The following is a 16,250-nucleotide window of genomic DNA, read 5'->3' as shown; positions in this document are numbered from 1 at the left end:
AATCATTATTTATCATTGGTAATTTCTACACTAATAATAATTTTATATGTATGTACAGTGTAGCAGGGTTATAATATTTAATTAAAATAAAAAAACATTAAAATAAAATAAACATTTAGTGAATAAAATGTAAAATGAATAAATAAATATTTTAGCTAGTTTAAAAATAAAAATGACTAAACCACACAACAAAATTACTAAAACTTGGAAATATAAAATGTAAAATATTAATTAAAACTAAGAATATCTCAGTGATTCTTAAATAACCCAACATGTATTTAATACGCAATTATTTTTAGACTTGATTACTTTCACATTGATATTGTCAGTTCTATTTTATTATTTTTTAGCATGCAATTTGTGTAATATAGACACTGTAAAACAAAATGCTAATTTTCACACAAAACGGATGTATGAAAGAATAAATGTATTTTTCCCACATTTCATAACAAAATAATTTCTGATTTTATTTCTAAGCTGCTAAAACAAGGATATAGATATATAAATCATATAAAAAATTTGAAAAAGTGTTAAGCCAACTCCGTTTCAAAGTCTGAAAGTTCTTCAGCAAACTAGTAAGAATATACTAAACCAGTAATCAGAATCAAACAGGTCTACAAAACTGACAGATCTTGCTTTATTTGCTATTGTTTGCACTACAATGGTATTTTTTTTAGAGTTCACAGTGTTGCATTAATTGGCCATTTCTCTCACAGCGTGACAGAGGTTGTTCCTGGAGGGTTTGATGGTTCCTGTGAAGCTCCTTGCTTTGATTCAGAGGAGGAAGCCTTACAGGCAGAACCATCTGTCCATCTACAAACATCTCCAGAGACTGAACCCGCCTCTCCTGCTGCAGCCAGTACAGCATCTCAGTACGGTCCCAGCGCATCTTCTCTCTGTACGGCCGACCCTGTGACAACCCAAACAGCATCGAGAATGTTAAACAGCTGCAGATAACCAATGGTGTGCAACCAAGCTTTGATGCACTCACCTTATAGCTGATGTTGTCATTGAAACGGGTCGTGATGTGGCCCATAGTCTTGGACAGCTCTTGGTCTACAACTGAAATCTGAGAGTTGAGCTTCTCCCTTTGACTTGCCTCTTCCATTCTAGCGATGGAAGAACCATTATAACCTGTGTAATTGAAAAGAATCAGTATTAGAGTCACTATTTTATTTGATTCACTTCATAAGAATCTTTCTGAATCTAAATCTGCATATTTCAAGTGTCAGAATTCATTATTCTGTGCCTCTGATGCACCTCGCTGGAAAAATCTGTTGGGGTCAGACGCCTCCCGCTCAAAGTCTTCCAACCTGGAGAGCAAGAGCTCCCTCTTCTGGATCAACCCAGCAGCCTGCTCCCATGCAGCAATTGCCTAAGGGCACAAACACATCCATGTGGCAACATAAATCCTGGATGATAATGATGGAAAGCCAGGAGAATTCATTATCATTATCTGTACCTCCTGCAGATGGTCCATGTACTCATGAGAGCTGTATTTGATGGCCATGTCTAGTCGCTGTCCTTCTGGCAGAAGCAGGGCATTCCAGACCCTCTCCAGCCTGACCTGCATCGGTTCTCCATCCAGAAGTCCAGCAGCTGGACCTTCAGCTTCCTCTCCTTCAGACTGAAGAACGTCAATCAAGCAATCAATCATTCTGTCTGTCGATCTTTCTGTCTGTCTACCTATCTATCTGTCTATTATACAAAAAATTGATTGTGTCAGCAAGACTGTGTGCTTCAGACTTATTTCAGCTAAACAGAAGCCTGTACTAAAAATAACAGCGACATGACATGATAGATGGCGTAATCAGTGGAAAACAGAAGTGCTGTGTTAGATTATGAGGAAAGGAACATGAACTCACTGCATCTTGTATTTCCTCTTCTGGGTTTTTCTCTGAAACACAGATATTTCTGCATTCATTCATGCAGTTTTGGACACTAAATAACATATTTTCATAAATGTACCAGTATTTTATTTTATTTTTTTAAAGAAAACTATAACATGCCATGCAGTTCTGGTTCCCTTCCCAGTCCTCCCATCTCTATGGTGTTGATGTTCCAGAATCCAGGAACAAATTCTTGTTTCTGTCTCCTAAGTGACGTGACCCTTTCCTGTTGCTTCTGGAAGAGATGACGATCAGATAAAAATGAACTTTATATGAATAAAATAACAATACTGTATAATAATATACATTTATTAATATGTTGGTGTTTAGCCATTTGTTGACTGTCACAGTATAAGAAGTTGAAAGGATGTGTCATGGATGTTCAACATTTTACAGTAAGTGTAGGAGGATAAACTAAAAAAAAAAAAAAAACAGACCTTCTCCTTTCAGCTCTCTGCAGCTGAGCCAGCTTGTGTCTCTCTGCCTCTTCATCATCATCATCATCACTGTCATACAGGTGAAACAGCACTGACAGATAATCAGAGTCCTTCAAAACCAGGGCACAAATAACACAAGCACAACTGTTAAAGTCCACAAATCCTGAATATATTTAGCAGTTATTACCCGTAAACACACACTCCTATTATAAACTAACCTGATTAGAAATGTAGTTGAGATAATCATCCATTGATAGTTGACACCTCCACCACTGAAACCAGGCTCTGTACGCTCGAGCGGTCGTATTCACAGGCCTCTTCCTGTTCTCAGCCCTCTCTGCTCTCTCTCTGCATTTATGCAAATCAGTGAAAGATTTTAGATCATTTTGTGATGTGAAAGAACCACAAATACACATATAATAAGAAAGAAGAAAGCACCTGTGGGATATGCTGTATGATTTAGGCCTCCTGAGTGATGGGTTCATTAGTAGGTCATTAATCACTCTTTTTGGGCAGAATGTGACATTTTTCAGGGCAGGCTCAATCCTGGAGTCCTTTAAAAAGAATGAAAGCGGCTTTCATGATATGAGGATGTTGTGATATTACACCTAGAAAATATCTATATTTGAAAATACAACAGCTAGTCCCCAAGCCCTAAATCAGCTTACCTCATCAAAGTTGAAATACTTTGTTGAAATACTTTTGGATAACTCTTCAAAAACTTTGCTTATATCCATTTTTTCTTCAACCAAGTTCTGATCCATCAGAGTGACCGATGCGGAATCAATCTAGAGTTTTAGAATTATTAATATAAGCCAAATTAAATTTCAGTGTCTATTTTATACATGTTAATATATATATATATATATATAGAAAATTAACTATATATCTAAGTGTAGTACAAATAAATTGAGATAAAATATAACTATTAAATGAAAAACTTAAAAATGTAAGGATTAGAAATGTTGCCTTGGCAATTCACGGAAATAAAACTAAAAAGTTGAATTACTAAAATTAAAACTAAAAAATTAATAAGTTTAAATTGAAAAATTTAATTTATAAATTTGAAACTAAAAATAGGCAAACATATTTAAGTATATATCTAAATAAAAAATGATAAAACTAACTATTAAATCATGTCAAATGTTGCCTTGGCAATTTGAAATAAACTAAAAAGTTGAATTACTAAATTAAAACTAAAACTAAAAAAACATAATAAATAATAATAACATATATATATATAATATATATATATATATAAATATATATATATGATATATATATAAACAGCAAAACAAAAAAAACAACAAAACTACTCCTTATATAAAATAAAGCTCATTCAAAGTGTAAATAAATTAAAAACAGTAAGACTGGATAACAGTGTTGATCCTTAGTGAGGTCATTGTAGACTGGTGGGTACATGCTGAGTTTGATGGTCTCCAGGAGAACCCTGTCGGACACCTGGGCCGCTGCTGTGCGCATGATGTTCTGAGGAGAAAACGTCACACTGACCACATCTCCTTGTGGATGCAGAGGTTTCTTCACAAGAACCTTGTGCTTCTTCGTTTCCTCCTCCTCCTCCATTTTCTAGAAAGAAATGCCCTTCTTTAAAATCTGATTTGCAGGTGGCATAGGTCTTGCACATAATTCTGTCTGCATTGAGTTTATTTCTGTAAGTACCTGTAGTTTTTGTTTGAGCCTTTGGAGTCTGCTGGAACTATAGCAGGTTAGGGATTCTATAAGCGAGCACAGATCCGTCCCACAGTTACCATCATCCTTGAAATCTCTCTCCTGTAATAATCTAATGACATACACAGACAATTGAGTTTCAGTTCCCATTACTCTTACACACAGACACAGTGATTAGTATGTTGTAAGGGTCCTTTGTAACAACCCAACCTCTTCAGATCTTCCCCAGGACTGATGCGTTTCTCCAGGTTGGAGGTGGGATCTGTGGACAATAGGACTAATGGGGATGGAGGTGGATCGAGTAGCCTTATCTCCAGCTCCTCCAGCAGTGTTTCCCTCTGTAGGTCAGGCATGGAATGACATCCCTAAGAAGGTGGAAGGAGAAGGTTAATATGCAACTGTTTGAAAACTGCCAGTATGGAATTTGTGCAATGGAATTGATTAAAAAGTCACCTTTATTCTGACCAGCCGGTTCTGAGGAGGACTCTGATGCTGCTCTTGTTTCAGTATGTTCGGCTTATTGGCTGTAGAACCTGGGCACATGCACAAATGACAGTATCCTGATGCCACATCCAGAATCATATCACTTTTAAAGGAAACTATGACTTGACCCAAGAATGAATATTCTGTCATCATTTTTTTTATTCTGACCCTCATGTCTTTACTGACCTCTTCTGTGGAAATATCTTAAAGAATCTTGCTACAGTTTACAGCAGCGCTGTGTAGTAAATGATTAGAAGTAATTTGGAGTACATAATCAGATTCTCAAAATTAAATATTTGTAATTAGATTCTATTCAATTTTAAAACACTCATATCAGACTTCAGTTATTTATTGATTTTTTGATTACAAGATTGCCTAATACACAACATTCTACACAGCATAAATTAAATATTTCACCTTTTTTATGTTTTATTTTGAATGACTTTATTTTAAAATGCAGTTCCTGCAATATTTAGGAACATAATTGTGGTAAATAAAGAATGGAATACATTTTTGCCATTCTTTGCTATTTTTGATATTGTTTACATTTATACCAATATTATACAAGAATTTTGATGAGTTAAGTCAAAAGTAATCTTAAAGAAATCAAAAAGTAATCTGATTATATTACCTAAAATGCGCAATGTAAAAGATTATTTCCTAACTACAATTTTTGTCATGTATTTGTTTTTTTTTTTCAGTAATGGACTACAATTTCTAAGTAACCTACCCAGCACTGGTTTTCTGTATTATGAACGTCAATGGATTCCAAAACAACATTGTACCCCATTGACTGATTGTAAAGTCAGAAGTGACAGAATTTTCAGTTTTGGGTAAACTATCCCTTTTTGTATCTGTGTATCTTGCCATACATTGTGTGTCTGTCTTATAGGTGATTGGTTCCATGTTACAGGGCAGGAGGTCATACACACATTGCAGATCCAGCTCTCCGATGTTCTCCTGAATCTGTAGACACAGAAGTGAATTAATATGACCTTAACGTCTCTCTTTACAACTTGCACACACACAAGCGCACCTCTTTGAGGTCATCCTCCACTGCTTTTTCCCATGATGTGGCTGTCCTGGACCTCTCATTGTTATGTGTAACAGCACTTTGTTTGCACTTCCGTGCATCCTTGATACCTGTGACAATCCTGCATCTTATGGAGCGAACATTCAAGCTGTAAACAGAAACAGTCACAATCTGCTATGAATAAGTAATGTCATGCTATATGTCACCACACTGTGTGATCAAACCTGTTTACGTCAATGCAATCTCGATAAAAAGAGTCACACTCACAGACTGGTGCAGTCAATAGCGAGCTGAGCTGCCACCCTGCTGCGGTTGATATGATCGCTGAAGACACCTCGCCTCCGTAGAGTCTCCATCAGGTGCAAGGATTGCAGAAACAGCTGCTCACAGATGTGCAGCACCTCACTGAAGGTCTGGTAGTTCAGCTGCACTTTCTCTTCCTGGGTCAGCGTGGTGTCCACAGACAGGGTTTTCAGGTCTTGCCAGATCAGACTCAGCTCAGAGGTCAGCACTGCAGACTGAATGTCAAAAGCAAACAGAAAAGGGATATATCATGTAAACTCATTCAAATATCAATTCATAATTCTGAGAGCATTTTTAGTTTGCTATCGACTGTGTAAACATTTACTGTACAACTATACATGTTTGATTTAGCTTTATTTATATATATATTTTTCAAAATAAATTGAAATGTTAAAATAAATGCCACTCTTTCAAAATTTCTATTCATCAAAGAATCCTGAAAAATCACAGTTTTGATAAAAAATAAATAAGCAGCACAACTGTTTTCAAAATTTATATTTTACAATCAGACAATGTTTGAAATATTTATTTACAGCATCTATTTGATTCTGACCAGAGACTGTCTGTCTTCATGGCTGATGGAGTAATGCTGTGATTTCCGGGTGATTCTCTCCTCCAGTTGTTTGCACAACTGTGTCAAAGAGGTTGGAGTGCTTTTATTCTTCTTATAAGCTGAAAACGCTGATTTCACCTCCTTAGACCTGTCTGAAGACGAATTTATAATAATGTGAGATTGATGTCAAAACTTTAAGAGTGAATTAACTAGCTTGTGAAGAAAGTACTAACCTGTCATCCTGTCAGAATTGACTTCCATGTGGCAGAGTTGTGAAAGAGGTCTCAGAAAGCCCTGGATCTCTTGACTGTGGAGCATCATCTGGAGGTCCTCACATCTGATGTGCTCACAAACCTGTGTGCTTGATTGTTCCCAATTCATTCCCAAAACACTGATGTTGAAGACATTGCATTACAGAAATGCACTAAGCTATGTAACGTTAATTAAAACAGCTGCGAAGTTTGACATTGTGTTTTTAAGCTTTTAAAGCCTAAGTCACTCGTGCCAAATAAAGATGAAAAAAAAAAAACTCCAACTCGTGCCAAATAAAGATGTTCATTCAGTAACATTTAAGGTGCAAAAATTAAATGAAATCCTTGTCCGTTGCAGTCTTTTCGAGTTTAAACCTGGTGCAAATCAACATCACAACACTTTAGTGAATGTGACCTGATTTGGGTCACAACAATACTGAGTAAACTTTTAAATTACACTGCACAGGATTTAAAAACACTGTTTTTACCTAGGCTGTTGTGTACGGTCGTTTGAAGATTAAAAGCAAGATCGTTACAAAATAGTAATTTATCCAAGCGACTGAATAGTTCCGCCTGCACGCCGTAATCCTAAAACAATTCAAGTTGCCCTGGAAACCCCCGGCAGGTCACGCACGACGTCATTGCGCAACTTTGGAATTAACGCCGCATTATGTATGACATTATTAATATCTTTTCCACTTTATTGTTCATTTTAAACACTCTATAAATAAACTGTGAACAATTTTTTTAACTAACATGAAGTCATAAAACTGCATGCACAATAATAATTATTTACAAAAAGAATAATAACAAAACTGTTCAGTCTTGATAACAAAACAAAAAAACAAAGTAGGCTCAAACGGAAAGCTACACTTCTGTGCTAGTCTACGTACATCTACAAATACCAAAATTGACAGAACCCACCTAGTGAATAAATAAACGTACTACAAGTCTAAAAACCTCTTAATACAAAATATAACAATCTTATTAAATGAGCAGTTGCTTTCTGTATTTATACCAAATAGTATGCTATATTTGTTGAATATTTACGCTTCAGAAATTAATTTCCTTCACAAATGATACACCTAACTTCACAATCAAAACAGTACAACCTGACCAATAAAAACAGGTTTCACCTGCTTTATTTTGTCTAATAAAATGCAATGTGCAATGACATTTTCTTGCAGTAATGCATTACTGGCATTAAGCTACACACTAAAACACAGACATGTAGATGGGTCACACAGTGCATGTATGAAAAATGAAACCCACACCACTTCCGTTTACATTAGCCCCTGTCATCCGGAAGGGTGGTACCTGTTCAACTTCTGCAAACACGTCTTCTGTCGTCTCATGTCTGTAAAAAACAACAACATGGATATGCGAGAGTGCTGCTGGAGAGCTGCGACCAGTCAGTCCTCGGCCATTTGATCTGCTGGAGCTGAACGGATCTAAACTCACCTGATCTATCTGAATGTGTGCGTCAGGTGTACGCTGAACCGAGCTCGAGTCACCGTTTGGACACTTCTCAGTGCAGGTAAGTGATTTGAAGTTCGTTGAACTGTTTGCAAAAGTTACAGAGCATGAAATCTTGAGGGTTTTGTCGTATTAACTACATTGTGGCTTCTTGAGTATAAGGCAATGTTTATGTGTATCCTTTTTGTGTGTTTGCATGTACATGTAACTAATTTTAAAATAACAAAATGTTTGTCAATATCTAACAATACAGCCCTCTTTTGATTATATTTTGAATCCAATGCTAACTAATATATATATATATATATATATATATATATATATATATATATATATATATATATATATAATTAAAGTCATTTTTGCTTACATTTGACTTCATTACTAAATTCTAAAAACAACTAAATATAGAAGTAAATTAAATAAAATTAAAATAATATATATTTTTTGTATTTTAGGACGTGGCAGTAGAGAGAAATTAAATAATACTAAGTGAAGTTTATTATTTTTTATTAAAATATCTAAAGAGAAATTGGTTGATTAAACAATTAAACATTAAAAATGTTAAAATTTAAAAAAATAATAATAACAGACTGCCGACATTATATTATAGAATTATTTTTATTAATTTGCTTTTGACTTTTTACCTTAATTTTACTTAAATGTTGAATAAATACTAATAATGCATCAATAAATATCTAAAATAGATACACTGTTTCCCAGAAGTTTCTCAAAACATAATTTATATGACTCATAAAGTTCCTTATGGGTGAACAAAAATCACATTTATGCAATGCAAACCCTTCATTAATAACAATATTGTATGCATATGCTTAGAAAGTGAAGAACTACATTTGTTAGTTACCTAAAGTGCAACAACAGAGGGTTAAAGGAACTAAATCAGGGAACACAGAACATAATCTTTATTTAGGTACCCCACCTACTTCTCCATCCTAATCCAAAATAACTCTTCCTCTTGTCAATTCATAATGAATTTAGTAGTATTTAGAACTTCCTTTATGCGAGTGCAATATCAAGACGCTATTTAAAACTCATTGAAAATATTCACATAAAGTCTCTCGACTCATGTCAGAATCAGAAGGATTGGCCTGGAAAGTTTCACAGCCTCTTTTTTTATTTTTGCAGAAGTCACAGCCGTCATGAAAACAACTTAAACTTAGTGCAGATGGCGCTAAAGATGGCGTTTGCACTTGGCTGTCAGTCATTGTGCTCAGTCATGTTGTCGTTTATTTACAGAGGTAACATGACCTCCCTGCTACTGAGCTTTTTAAACCGAATACCCACATGCTTTCTGTTTTCCCACGAGCACCTGCTTTGATAGCAGCGATTTAGGGACTTGGCAGAGGCCTGGAGGTTCACATCTTGACACATTTGTCATTCATTGTGCTGCTTTTGTGTTTTCAAGATTTATTCCACCTTTTGCCCTAGAATTGTGTGGAGTGATACTTTTATAGATTTTTCTCAGCTTATCCATCTCCACACCTCTCTTTGGGATAGACATTGCAGATTCAGCTTATGATTGAGTTCCTCTCTGATAGTTGCCAATCTCCAGACAAAATCATCTGTCAACAATGTAACTATTCCTCTTTTTTTTTGCCCTATCATGATAATAGCTGACAAAAAGAACAGTGTTCACCATTACCACTTCCTCCGAACCCCTCGTTTTCTAGAACCATGAGTGGTCAACCTCGGAGGATCCGTCTGAAGCCATGGCTGCTGGCACAGGTGAATTGTGATTTATTATGCACACTGTAATTATAAAGAGCATTTCTGAAGATAAGCCAACAAGCAAAAAAACTTGCCCTCATGATGTTCCAGTAAACGATGACCATGTGCGGTCACACTTCTGTGTGAGTTGTGATTCATACGTGGCTACACTTTTGGCAAATAATACATTTTTTTGGAACTTGAATAGCCATTGGTCACTGCATGCTTTCAGTGTAACAGAAGAATAGTTTTACTTAAATTTTTACATTTTTCTTCACTAATATAACCTTTTCAAATGAATTTCTTAACCTACCAAGAAACACTTCATCAATGCTTCGATCTTCAAAGAGAAAAATATCAGTGTCCAGCTGCCATCTTTCTTTCATCCATACAGCACTTCCAGATATAAGCATCTAAAATGGAAGCAAAACTAGTGGAGGAATTTTATTTGAAATGAATGAAATCCTGAGCTCGTTCTACATTAGTAAAGTAAACATTTCTCACCCTGCCAGATTAACAGTGGGAAATACCCAGGACTGCACTGGCTCAGTCAAGAGCGCAGACTGTTCCAGATCCCATGGAAACATGCCACCCGCCATATGCCTACCCTGGAGGAGGAGAACACTATATTTAAGGTGAATAATATGGTTTTGCCATCACCCATGCTGCTTTTGTAACCTGTTTTGTTTCAATTGAAGTAGTATTTCTCCATATAAGATCTTAGATTCAACACCAACCCAAGCCTCCTATATCTATTTTTTACTCTTGTACTCTTTCTGTTCTGAAGTTAGCACTGGGGATTTTATTTGATTTTATTATTATTTTATTTTATTGGGTAGTTTTGGAGTTTCAGAGTACTGTAACACCGAGTAGCTTCACTCTTCAGAATTTAATTATTCAAATAACAGAAAATGATTGGAAAACAAATTACTGTTTTGTAGAACACTGAGCCATTAAATGTCTGCATTTACAAGTTCTAGTAATGTGTTATTTGGATCATCTTTTTAGTACTTTTGCAACCAACTTTGGAGAACTAAAAATGGAGTTTCAATTCCACTTGACTTCACTGTGGCAAGATTTTAGGGGAAGTCAAGAAAAGTTTATAAGACTTTGCGAATTCAGAATTAGTTTTGTGGCTGTTAGAACTCCAAGGAGGCATTTTTAAGCACATGTATTTGAACAGACTTCACATTTAGCAGATGTATGCTTTGAAATTGAGTTTTTTGTTTTCAGAAAAACACGTCAAAAATATTGACAACTTATCCTGCACTAGATTCTTTTCCCAATCAAATACTAGAATAGGAATGTCTTGCCCCCTAGTTATACTTCAAGACGACTGTGACATAACAAAAGCTCATTGTCTGTTTAAAAAAAATTAAGGGACATGTCATGTGTCTAGATATTTCCCACAAGCATGTTTTCTCCTTTTGCTCTGCAGGCTTGGGCTCTGGAAACAGGCAAGTACCAGGAAGGAGTAGATGAGCCAGATCCAGCCAAATGGAAGGCCAACCTCCGCTGTGCCCTAAACAAAAGCCGAGAATTCAGACTCCACTACGATGGCACTAAGGACACCCCCGTCCAGCCTTATAAGATCTATGAGGTGTGCGACCAGTCAGTCAATGGAGGTAAGGACCGGGAGCGCATGCCTACAAACCAGTAACATGGTATACTTGTTGAAACAACACTTTTTGCTCTTAAGATCTTAATTGGTTAGCTCAGATTATTCAATATGTCCCACCACGACTTCTTGTTTAAGTAGGAGATATCAACACAGGAATGAAACCATAGAAGTCTTTAAGGATTAAAAGATGGACAAGCCAATAAATCATCTCTTCTTTTGTTGATTTTAGATGCTGGAGACGATGAGGAAGAGGAGGTAAGTTCTGAAGACCATAGAGTGTAGAAGAATACCATGAATAACTGCAAGTTGAAAGAAATAAATAGTAAAATCAAACAATTTTTGCTATTGTCTTCATATAGTAATTGAATAGTTTTTTTGCCTTTCAGCTGCAAAACTTTGACAAACTCTCCATTGGTAAGATTTTGAAGTGGATGTTGTTTGGAATAAATTACTATTGATAATCTATACATACAGTAATGATTTTTTGCTTGGTGCTTGACAGACCCTTCCAGCTACCCAGCATATCCTCCTAGAGTTGACGTTCCGTTCACCTCTTCCATTGCTGATGGCTATAATCGCACCCTCCATAACCCTCCAATGAATCTCTTAGGAGAAGTTGTCCATAATAACCCCAGTGGAGGTGCTCCTATGACCTCTCACCTCTCCCAGCCCCGCACTGGACCTTCGGCTGGATCTTTGACTGAATTTCCCAGTCACAGTGCTATCAAAGTTGAGCAGACGTCATATCCCGTTCATGGCGGGGGACTTCCGAACGGTCTGGGAATGGGGACTGGAGTCATACCGCCTCCCGGTCTTCAAGATGTAGTCACTCATTCTGTAGGCCCTACAGCCATAGTGGACAGCCCAATGCAAGAGGTGCCAGCTCAGGCGGAGAACCAGGTTCATCCCTGCATCTCAGAGTTGCTGAGCAGTCCGCACATGTTACCCTGTAAGCCTCTAATGCCTTGTTCTTCTGGATTAAAGTTGCAGTTTATGATGAAGACATAGCTAAATTTTAGAAAAAACCTAGTCCCGCCCGTTCACTTTGAGTAATGCTGATGTTAAATGACTTTGCAAGAGGTGTGTATAGAGCCACTACAAACATATCTAATGCACACCTTAACTGTGTTATGAAATTATGAAAAATTCACTTGTTAGAGAAGAAATCTGTTATTTAAGAAAAAGTTAATCTAAAAATGAAAGGTCTGTCATCATTCACTCTTTTGTGATTCCATAGACCAAAAAAGTAGAACGTTAGGCTGGATGTTTATGCTGCTCTTTTCCATACAATGAAAGTAAATAGTGACCAAAACTCCCCCAAAAAACCTTCAAAGTTATATTAAAAAAAGCACCATAAAAGTATCACAGGATTTGTCCAAATGACTTGTGCACCAAATTTTAAAGTCTTAAGAAATCATATAATAGAATTGTGAGTGGAATTTGACATTCAAATGTCAGTTCTGCTATTTGAATATGCACTTTTGCAAATTCTACACATCATGCTTCGTTACAAGAACCATTGATATTTGACATAAGTGACATATGCCATAACTGATGCCAAACCTAGCCTAACATGTCTTGATACACCAGATACAAAAAGGTGAGTGAAATCTGAGAGCTGTCGAGAACATTTTCAGTGATCGATATACATTTATAGTTGCTTCTCACACAAACTTATTGTATAACTACAGAAGTCTTGTATGGACCACTTTTATAATGACTTGGGTAATTTTTTATCACTTTAGAACCATTCACTTTCATTGCATGGAAAATAGAAGCATTGACATTGTACTAAACATCTCTTTTTGAAACGACCAAGAAACAATGGGGAGTAAATAACAATAAAATGTTCCTTGTTTTCTCTTCTCTAGTGACTGATCTGGATATCAAGTTCCAGTACAGGGGTCGGACAGCTGGTTCTTTGACTGTCAGTAACCCTCAGGGTTGTAGACTTTACTACGGTAACCTGGCGCCCACACCAGAGCAAGTAGAGCTGTTCGGTCCAGTAACACTGCAGCAGGTGCTGTTTCCAGGAACCGCTGAGATCCAGAACGAGAAGCAGAGGTTCTATACCGATCATCTGCTGGATGTGATGGACCGAGGGCTTATTTTGGAGATAAGGGGACAAGATATCTACGCCATCAGGCTGTGCCAGTGTAAAGTGTTCTGGTCAGGGCCAGATGTGCCAGAGCAGGGTCCACCCAATCCAATGGAAAGAGAAATGAAGATCAGGGTCTTCAGTCTGAACAACTTTCTTCAGTGTAAGAGGACTCAGTCTTGACTTTCAATAATTACAATCTTATTTATTGTGACTGCATTAGAGCACTGACAAACAGTTGAGCACATATGAGACTGGATTGGGATTCATAACTGGCGACCCCTGGATTTTCTTTGAGTCTCAAGTTTCTGAGTTTGGAAGAATTATTTTATTTACACGTTTATGCATTTTATGTACTGTTAATGAAGAATAGCTTTAAAACTTGACAGAAATGTAACTGATTTATGAGGTGACCAAACTTTCACATCCATTCTCTATGGCAGCGCAACAACGTTAAAATATATAGACCACCAATTAAACACCCCTTGCTCTTTTTGTTGCGTTAATTCTACAGAAGCTTCCTGTCTTTTCTGGGAAGTGAAAAAGAGAAAATACAAAATTGCCAAACGCATCAATTTTATTATGTATATATATAAAAACAACTTCCGAACTCACATGCAGGAATTTTCTCAGGAGACGTCAAATGTGCATATAATCGGCTGGGATCATTTTGTAGATTTGCTATGTAAAAGATTCAGTCTAACAAAATGGCTATTTTGTTTTTTTTTTTTTTTCTTCTCAGATCTCATTATGTATCAGAAAGGAGAGACGCCCACTCCACCACCCTTTGAGATCTACTTCTGCTTCGGTGAGGACTGGCCAGACAGGAAGCCCAAGGAGAAAAAGCTCATCATTGTCCAGGTTTGGAGATGAAATCCATGCTAACTGGTTTACTTTAGAGTGCAAAGACTCTGTTTAGTTGTTTATGGTATACAAGACTGTGCTACATCACTAAATCAAGTTGTTAGCAGTGACTCAACCAGGTGAACTGGTGTCATGTCAGATATGTTATAAGTGTATTTGAGCAATTCAGCATCCAGAACCTGAGCTGTTTTATGATGTAGCATTCTTTTAACCTAGCAAACCATACCATAATGTGTTGTTAGCAACAATGCACAAGCAATAACTAGGTGAACAGCTGTTACTATATAGTGCATTTTAGCCAATCAGCATCCAGAATCAGAGCTATTTTTTAATTTAATATTCTTGCAAATCATGCTATATTGCTAAATTTCATTGTTAGCAACAATGCAGTTATAACCAGGCAAATGGATGTTTGATGCCAAGTATATTACTATATAGGGTATTGCACCCAGAAACAGTTTCATAATGTAATGTTCGTCAAAGCTAACAAAACCATGCTAAATTGCGTTGTTAGCACCGTTGCATAGATATAACTAGGCAAACAGGTTTTTATTGTCGAATATGTTACTATATAGTGTATTTTAACCAATCAGCATCCAGAACCAGAGCTATATTTTATACATAGGAAACCATCTGGTGTTAGCAGCATTGTATTCACAATGTATCTGCTATAACTAGGTGGGCAAACTTTTTTCAAGTCAAAGTTGTTATATAATGTATATTAGGACATTCTTATATTAGCATTCTTTACCATATTGCTAAAATGTGTTAGCAGGAACATGCAGCATTATAGCACAACTATAACTAGATGAACAAATGTTGTATTTTAGCCAATAAGCCTCCAGAACTAAACATTTCAAAATGTAACGATTTTCAAACCTAGCATGGATTGCTTTAGCAAAATAAACTTGGTTTAATAATAAACAGCATCTGCTAAATTTACTAAAACCTGCCATTTTTTTTCTTTATCAAGTTGTTCCTGTTGTTGCAAGAATTCTTACTGAGATGTTTTCAGGCGAGCTTTCGTGGTCGACGGACAGCATTCGGTTGCAGATCTCCAACCCTGACCTAAAAGACCAAACGGTGGAGCAGTTCAAAGAGCTCCACAGACTTCTGCAGAGTCAAAACACGCACCCCACCTGGGCTCAGAACATCCACTAACTGAAGAAGGAACCCTTCCCCAACGCCATCTAGTTGCCTGCTCAGAATTGGAGGTCCTTTTGTACACTGGAATATATAGGTGCCCTCTATGATGCCATACTGAAAACATTTCCATTGGACACCAAACTTGACATTTCTTACCCCCTCCTTTTTTTGTCTTCATGTAAACTTGTCTTTTAAAATGTTAGATTTCAATAAATACCATTGCAGTATTTTAAATGGTTGCTGGCATGATCAGGTTACCACAGTATGATTCATCCCATGAATGTTTGAGCAACGTTAGTACAACTCTGACCCTGAAATAAGCTGTCACTCAGATTTAAGACTCGTATTTCAAGCAAGTCCTTTGCAAACATTATGAGAGCAGGTGGATAATATCTGCTGACCTCATCCTATAGGGTCGGTGCCAGTAACACGAACCTGTTGAACTTGAACGGATAGGACTACTAACTTAACCACATAACGTTCATTCAGCAAATCGTACGCGGGAGGGGTGACCTGAGGGTTACACGTGCAATTGTGAGAAACACATGATTGTAAGGCCTTCGAAAATCTCAGACAATAGAGGAGGGTTCAATTTACTCTATGACTCAGAAAACAAGACCTAAAGGACCGATGTAAATTTCTTAAAATGAAACCTGGCCAAACAGGTTCTGAGAGCTGC

The 16,250-nt window shown here is 36.7% G+C and overlaps 2 protein-coding genes across 2 annotated transcripts; one reads left to right on the top strand and one right to left on the bottom strand.

Moving 5' to 3' along the window:
* Positions 1–615: 615 nt before the first annotated feature.
* Positions 616–8,079, bottom strand: ccdc87 (coiled-coil domain containing 87). Its single transcript, XM_042722630.1, has 20 exons — positions 7,956–8,079; positions 6,621–6,778; positions 6,388–6,539; positions 5,799–6,049; positions 5,535–5,679; positions 5,371–5,464; positions 4,469–4,548; positions 4,226–4,380; positions 4,007–4,127; positions 3,715–3,913; positions 2,995–3,116; positions 2,765–2,880; positions 2,545–2,674; positions 2,323–2,436; positions 2,010–2,121; positions 1,866–1,897; positions 1,463–1,627; positions 1,261–1,375; positions 992–1,134; positions 616–910 (listed from the first exon to the last, which is right to left on the bottom strand). Exons 1-20 carry the CDS (start codon positions 8,012–8,014, stop codon positions 674–676), a joined length of 2,700 nt encoding a protein of 899 aa, XP_042578564.1. The 5' UTR covers positions 8,015–8,079; the 3' UTR covers positions 616–673.
* On the top strand, positions 8,033–15,805 carry irf5 (interferon regulatory factor 5). The gene is made up of 10 exons (XM_042721956.1): positions 8,033–8,175; positions 9,749–9,860; positions 10,355–10,477; positions 11,281–11,467; positions 11,693–11,718; positions 11,850–11,877; positions 11,966–12,412; positions 13,335–13,724; positions 14,304–14,423; positions 15,399–15,805. The coding sequence occupies exons 2-10, from the start codon at positions 9,810–9,812 to the stop codon at positions 15,584–15,586; spliced, it is 1,560 nt and encodes a 519-aa protein (XP_042577890.1). The 5' UTR covers positions 8,033–8,175; positions 9,749–9,809; the 3' UTR covers positions 15,587–15,805.
* The last annotated feature ends 445 nt before the right edge of the window (positions 15,806–16,250 follow it).

This window comes from Cyprinus carpio, chromosome B4 (genome assembly GCF_018340385.1).
Source record: "Cyprinus carpio isolate SPL01 chromosome B4, ASM1834038v1, whole genome shotgun sequence".
In the NCBI taxonomy this organism is placed as follows: Eukaryota; Metazoa; Chordata; class Actinopteri; order Cypriniformes; family Cyprinidae; genus Cyprinus; species Cyprinus carpio.
The sequence above is the reverse complement of the archived record's forward strand: the minus strand, read 5'-3'. Positions and strand labels throughout refer to the sequence as shown.